The following is a 7,414-nucleotide window of genomic DNA, read 5'->3' as shown; positions in this document are numbered from 1 at the left end:
AAATTAAGTATCTGAGTCTCGTGACAATCGTGTAATTTAATAATCAGGCACAGTTGTTTCATGTCCTGCGTGACCTGAAAGCACCAGCAAGATCAAAGATGGCAGTGTGTTATAAGTAACTTGCATGCTGTAATATTCAAAATTAACCCATTAAATTAATTCTTAACTATTTCAAAGACAATTCTCCGTATTTTATTTTATTCAGATGAACTCGGCATTTTTATTACTCCTGGGAAACGAGTGATAAAAAGTGTATAAACCCTCTGGCAGGGAACTTCATATCCCACAATTCGCACTTCCGCAACCAACCAGGGCATGATTCAAGAAGTTCTTCTGTGCGGTTTCTGCTAGTTAGCTAGCAGCAACTGTGGCAAACGAGTTGGGGAGCATAACATTCAGATGCAGACAGCTGTGGAAATGAAAGGTAATCTTTTTGAAGTATTTGAAGGGGTCTTGAGTGCTCTGGTTGAGAGCGAAGGCGATTAAACGTGTCTGAGATAGCGTTTGTTTGACTACATGCTAAAGTCAGCAATCAAAGTAGCTTTTGAAGTCAAACATATGTGACGCCTGTGATAATTCAGGATGCTAAGCAAGAAAAAACGATGTGAATGTAAATATACTGCGTGTGAATATGTTATTCTTTCGAGACTCATTTTGTTTCCATAGTTGGTTTCAGCCTTCCTTGGAGCAAGGAGGACATTCCAGTTTAGCTCTGTTTTCCCCCGCTTCCAATAAACAGTTAATCTTCACTACCTAACTGTAGGGCTTTATTTGATTTCAGTTGAACCGACTCGTGGTGACCGTGTCATGTCACTGTAATGGCACACCACCATAAATCCAAGACTCAGTCACGAAGTTGTTGCCCTTTGGTCCTATAGCCCTTTGTCTGTCTATCTTTCCAGGTGCGTGTCCTAGCCTTAAGTAGCAGTGATGGAAGGTGAAGCCCAAAAGGCGACTGCATCATGGGAAAGTGGAACTCTGGCTCCTGTAGACCGCCTTCGCTCAGTCAGGGCGGACAGCCCCATACCTGGTCTGGTAGAGGGAACTGAACCAGGTAAGTGTTGTGCCGCTTGTCTGTAAACACACAGAGACAAGTATGATTTTAAACATATTTAACATACATCTGCAAAACTGGAACCACTGCATAGTAGTGAAAAAACGTCAAATATGAAGGTGTAGTATGTGTGAACTTCCTCTTGCATTTGTTCCAGTCTAAGGTAATGTTAACGCAAGAAATATTTTCCAGGTAGTTCACTTAGCCACTATCAGTGGGATTACACCACTGACTGCGCTCTCATTTCAAAGACTGCAGGTAAGTCTAGGTGTCTTAAAGAAGTCGTGGGTGAATAGAATTGTGCCACGCTACTTTGTGGCCAATCCCTCATAGGATTGTATTGCGAAACATTGCAGGACATGATCAGTGATCACAACGGTTACAGTAGACCATAAAAGCTTCCAGTTGGGCTAGACAAATATCAAGGCAGGGCAGGGCCAAGTAATCATCAACTGTTTTCTATTTCAAGTACAAAATCCCTGCAGTATCTTTGCCTGGAATATTGTCTTTTTTATGATTGTAGCACAAAGAAAAGACATTAACACTCTTTCAGTGCTGACACTTCTGAAAACTTTCCCATGAATTGGACTTCTCTGTTTCACATTGTTGTAGCTGTGCAGTGTCCGGTGAACGCATACTGAATACTCTGTGTGTGAGAGACAGCATGAATATGCACATCCTGTCTATGTAAGAAATGGTGAATATATTTACAGGTTGTCTGCTGTTTTAGAGCTAGTGTTACAGTTGCACAATATTCCCTTCAAATGCTGCCATGTTTTCTCATGAGAATTTAATGATATGACCATCTGTTGACTGCAAAAAAAATCTGGGGAAAATTTGTCAGTTTGTCACAATGAAAGTTTGCTGCAGCTGCTTTCATCTGCTGCATCACATCCTGCTTTGAATAAATCCAACAATGACAGGAGAGATGATGTAACACTGTATGGATTTGCTCTTCTCAAACTGGAGCTAAACAGGACATTTTGAAGTCTTAGCGTACTCTTTCGCTATCACAGTTGCCTTATTCTTGTTCTTCTAATTAGATAAGCTTTGGCCAGAGGTTGTTCATTTCATTCACTGCAGCAGCTCTGAAGTGTGATAACCTAAAGTTAAAACATGTGTGACTAATACGATAATAGACTAAATTGAACTTCTGTTTTTTGTGGATTGTTCTAGAGTTGCATACCATGTTCAAAATTAATCAGTTTTTCAAATAAAAGAATCAAGTCTTGTCCTGTAAATGTACATAATTCATCTCTGTCATCTGTCTTGGATGCCTTTTCCAGCTAGTTGGTTCCCACAGGAATGCCCAGTTTTGTTCTCCAGCAAAGTTGGGGAATTTAACACATTTTCCAAACCAGCCACTTTTTTTTTTTTTTTTTTTCGTTGAAGTTGTTTTTTTTCCTCTTGTAGAAACACAAACTGAAAATCTTTTAAATTATGTATACATCTCCACTTTCCATTGTGTTGAATCTGCCTTGAGCTAAGCAGCATTTCTACATTACCTGGCTGTACGTGTGAATGCAAATTAAACGGGCACATTAAACACGAGGCCTGCTTCCAAGCATAAAAAAAAATCTGTGTGTTTGATTGTTCGGCAGGTAAGAGTATGAAGAATTTACGCTGAGCAAAGAGGGGTCATGTCTGTGTCTCCTTCATGCTCCACCCTTACCCCATCCCTTAACCAAACACATGATTTTCAGTAGTGAGAATGAGCCTGATACTAACAGTCCACTATTTTTCTTTATTTTTTATTTTTATTTTTTTCTACATGGGAAAAATGTTTGATTATGAAAACCGCTATAAATGCTGCAAACTGAGAAAACACTAAAAGAGGACTTGGTGGTTACTTTGGCAGTTGTATATGTGGTCATTGGCCACATGTCCTTTTAGAAAGTAGCATTCAAACTTCCTGGAGTTTTGTTTTCCAAAGGAACTGTCCAGAAATGTCTGCCATGTGATGTACTGTGCTCATATTTATATAGAGCTTTTCTAGCTTTTTTTTTTTATTTTTTTTTTTTTAAATCTTTTACGGACAAAGTTTGTCATCATTTATATTAATACAGGTGCTGGCCAGAAGAGTGCCATGTTCATCCATGCACACTCATTTGAGGATTTAACTGCTGAAGCTGAAGAAGAAGCCCTGAGGACAGCTGATTCAGGCAAATCAGAAGAGCAGCATGAAGAGGGGCTCAAGGCACTTGTTGCTGAACAAAATATAGATGAACAACACAGCAATGACCTGTCGGATAGGATTAAGGAGGAGGATGTGTCCAGTGAGGCGTGGCGGAGCCACAAAAAACACGTGTTTGTGCTGAGTGAGGCGGGGAAACCAATCTACACTCGCTACGGCACGGAAGAGGCGCTGTCGAGCACCATGGGGGTGATGATGGCTCTCGTGTCGTTTGTCGAGGCTGAGAAGAACATCATCCGCTCCATCCATGCAGGTCAGATTATACTTTGGCAGCAACATTTAATTCTCTAAACAAATATGTCGTATCTTAATGTAAGTGCTGTTAATATGTTTGTGTCAGATGGCTGTAAAGTGGTTTTCCTCACCAAGAGTCCTCTGGTCCTGGTGGGAGTGTCACGCACCTGTCAATCAGACAAGGAGATGCTGCGGGAGCTGCAATACATCTACTACCAGATAGTCAGCCTGCTCACCCTCACCCAGCTCAACCACATCTTCCAGCACAAGCAGAACTACGACTTGCGGCGTTTGCTGGCCGGCTCAGAGTATCTCACTGACAACCTGTTGATCCGGCTGGAACGAGACCCCGGCCTGCTGCTCAGTGCCGTCACTTGCCTGCCCCTCCCCAGCTCTGCCAGGGACGTAGTGTCATCGAGCCTACAGGCCGCTAAATCCAAAAACCTGGTGTTCTCCATATTGCTGGCCGGCGATCGCCTGGTCACCCTGGTCAGGAAGAAGGACCAGTTCCTCCACCACATAGACTTGCACCTGGTCTTCAACCTCGTCGGTTCCTCCTCTTCCTTCCGAGAAGGTGAAGGCTGGACGCCGATCTGTCTGCCAAAGTTCAACACCGCAGGATTTTTCCACGCTCACATTTCTTACCTGGAGCCTGCTTCCCAGCTCTGTCTCATTCTGGTCTCAACTGAAAGAGAGGACTTCTTTAACATGTCCGACTGCAAGCAGAAGTTTATGGAAAGGCTGAGCAAGCGTAGTGCCTACCAGGCCCTGAAGGAGGCGGTGAAATGTCCCAGTTACTCCGTGGTGCAGGTTGGCATCCCAGAGCTCAGGCACTTCCTGTATAAATCAAAGAGCTCCGGACTGTACACCAGGTGAGTGGTTAGACTGTGTTTGTCAAATTTAGGGGTTTTTAGATAACGATCAGAGTATTTTAACAGTCATTAATCCTGTTAATTCAAGAACATTTTCCTTTCACTGTATAAACACATCTACTCAGATGTTTTCGGTATTACGAAAAATTTACATAAATGACAACTTCATGAGAGCAGATGACACTTGATTTTATCTGGGCCAGTAAAATGATCATCAGTATACAAAGATTTGCATTCTTATATGTATATATTTTTTGTCATGAACACAAATCCTTGTTCTTGGATATTTTCCACCTTCAGCCCCGAGTTTCCGATGGTGTACCAGTCTGATGGAGAGCAGGAAAGGCTGCTGAGCTTGTACCAGGAACTTCACAGCTGCTTGCACCATCCAACCAGACCTCTCCGTTACTACTACCGCTGCAGGGAAACTGAAAACTTGCTGGCACAGGTGAGTCTGGTGTTCTGATTAAAATGGTTTATTGTTTTTGAACAATTATTTTTAAGCTGACAGCCATTTAAAGCATTTAGTTAGCTTACTGTTTTTTTGTTTTTGTTTTGTTTTTTCTTTTTTTTTTGGGGGGGGGGGGGGTGTAACTATTTGCCTTATTAGGGTCAATTGTCCATTTAATAAAGTCATAAATAATTTTGATTGCTGGCATAAACTTTACATCAGTTTTTCCATTCACAATGCAGTATTATCAACAGCTGGATTAACATTTTGCAATCAAATAGGTTAACTGGCAACAGGTCAGTAACATGACTGCGTATAAAAAGAGCATCTTAGAGAGAAAAAAATGTCTACAAATTCTTGGAAATTTTCAGAATAATATTCTTCAATATAAAAATGTGAAGACTTTGAGTTTCTCATCATCTACAGTACCTAATATGATCAAAACGCAAATCTTAGTGGGCAAAGGACAAGGCCAAAAATCAGCATTGGCTGCCGTTAACAGCAATTATTCTGTCATGGAAATCTCTGCATGGGCTCAGGAACACTTCCAGTCACTGTCTGTGAACCCAGTTCACTGTGCCATGCACAAATGCAGGTTGAAGCTCTATCATACAGTAAAAAAGCCACGTGTGAACATGATCCATAAATAATTCTTTTTGGAAAATGCTGCATCCCCCAGCCCAAAGAAGATAAAGAAGATACTGCTTATGTTTTTTAATTTCTATTTTAATTAGTGTGTTAGTGTTTTTTAGTTTTTTATTCCCACAACGAGTTTAATTATAGCTTACTGGAATAACCTTTGTCCTTCATTACCAGCTTTGTGTTAGCAGCTTTGTGCTTTTGCAGACCCTTGCACATTACCATCACATACACATAAAATAACAATAAAAGTAATGTCTCCATGTCACCACTCTCCCCCCCCCCTTCTAACTGCATGTTGTGTGGTTAAATATATATCTTAAAGAAACGTATTGAAAAAGGGTCATCATTCTAAATGTGGTGCAATGCTTTACAAATATTGTTACAAAAAATATACTGTCATTACATAATTAGTTTTTTTTAACATTTTCAATGTGCATATAACACAAATTTTTGATTAAATGTGCCATTAATGATAATTGCACAACATTAACAGTAATGTGCAAAAATGAATATTACTCATAATAAGCAAGATTTTAGCCTCCTGGCGTCAAGTACAAAGTTTGTTTTGACTAAAGACATCAGACATTAAGCTTTAATCACTCATCATTGATCTGAAATGCAGTAGCTACAGTAATTTTGCAGACTGTAACAATTTCTTACATTGAACCACATTTCTGAACTTCTTTAACAGAAAAATATCCTTCTACTACACAGAGCTTTTTCATGCCCCATTTGTCTTGTTGTGCCTTCTCTCCTTTGCAGGTGACAAGTGGCTTTGAGCTTTACCTCTGCTTTAGTCCGCTGGCGACCAAGGCCTCAGCGTTCGCCGCTGTCAATAAACTGCTGAAGTGGATCAGGAAGGAGGAGGATCGCCTCTTCATCCTCAGTCCTCTCACATACTGAGCCTCCTGAAACGTAAAGCAGTATTGTGAAAACAGACTGGAGTGGTGCTAACAGCAGCTACGCATGATGAAGCAGTAGTCTTTAAGAGTATGATGATTGTAAAATCCTATGCATTTTCTTTTTTTTTTGACTTTTGGAATGCTCTGTTCTAATTCTCTGATTTGTAATGAAGTGTGCTGTGCAATTGAATTAACGCTGTATTTTAGCTGGCGAAATTTTTTTATAACTTTTAATTTAAAAAAATGAAGAGCAGATAGAAGCCTCCGCACTTTTGGTAACACAGAAGCTTGCAGTGTTTACCTGTTGTTAAAGATCTTTCATGGAAGAATGGTTTTACTGTAACGGCTATTATGCATCAGACAACTTAAAAAAAATGTCTTTTATGGTATTAACTCAGTTCTTAGAAATGAAGAATAAACTGGAAATTCCTTGAACTGCAGTAGAATGTATTTTCAAATTAGAAGACATGTTGGCAAAATATGGGTTAACAGCATTCCTGTTGGAAGCATCACCCTTTTACCTCTATGCACTCTTTGTTTATGTAACGGACACTGAAACAGAAAGCCTGTGACCTGTTTACTGCTGTCAGTAGTTTGTAATAACACGTATTCTCTTAACACCACTGTAGAGGAATTCCACATGAACTCCATTATTTTTCCAGTTCATCTCTTTCTTTTCACCCATAATACTCACATTAACAGATGATATATTTCTGCATGCCTCTGAAAGCTTTGTTTCCTAGAAACCTGCTATGCTTGAGGAATCTAGCCTTGTCACATTTGTCACATCATGCCTTAACTGTTATTGTGCAAAACAAATATGTAATGCTTTATGGCAGTCCCATAATTGCAAAATTATATGTAAATAAAGAAACGACCTGCAAGCTGATGTGTCATTCTTTTCCCCTCACACTGTAGGCACTTCGTAGATGGCAGTAGCAGCAGCACTTCCGTCTCACAAACGCGGAGCACACTTGCACAACAAAAGGAGTAAGTTTTATGGTGCTGTGAAACAGGCAGGGCAGTGGTGGGGGGGATAAGGAGGAAACGTTTATGGCATTAAAA

General features: G+C 40.3%; 1 protein-coding gene across 1 annotated transcript; it reads left to right on the top strand.

Annotated features, from left to right (window-relative positions):
• The first annotated feature begins 154 nt into the window (after positions 1-154).
• mon1a (MON1 secretory trafficking family member A) lies at positions 155-7,233 on the top strand. The gene is made up of 6 exons (XM_085273138.1): positions 155-424; positions 903-1,054; positions 3,121-3,501; positions 3,589-4,354; positions 4,655-4,802; positions 6,210-7,233. Exons 2-6 carry the CDS (start codon positions 931-933, stop codon positions 6,348-6,350), a joined length of 1,560 nt encoding a protein of 519 aa, XP_085129264.1. The 5' UTR covers positions 155-424; positions 903-930; the 3' UTR covers positions 6,351-7,233.
• Positions 7,234-7,414: the final 181 nt, after the last annotated feature.

The sequence above is a fragment of the Mchenga conophoros genome, linkage group LG5, assembly GCF_057382185.1.
Source record: "Mchenga conophoros isolate Kocher_MC1m ecotype Shallow Benthic linkage group LG5, M_conophoros_male_GT1.1, whole genome shotgun sequence".
NCBI lineage: Eukaryota > Metazoa > Chordata > Actinopteri > Cichliformes > Cichlidae > Mchenga > Mchenga conophoros.
This window is presented reverse-complemented; position numbering and strand designations above follow the sequence as displayed.

Bases quoted from the DNA above. Each gene is read 5' to 3' on its own strand.
- mon1a (XM_085273138.1), top strand. From the start codon at position 931: ATGGAAGGTGAAGCCCAAAAGGCGACTGCATCATGGGAAAGTGGAACT. The intron at 1,055-3,120 runs GTAAGTGTTGTG...ATATTAATACAG, and splicing joins GGTAGAGGGAACTGAACCAG to GTGCTGGCCAGAAGAGTGCC. The intron at 3,502-3,588 runs GTCAGATTATAC...TGTTTGTGTCAG, and splicing joins CATCCGCTCCATCCATGCAG to ATGGCTGTAAAGTGGTTTTC.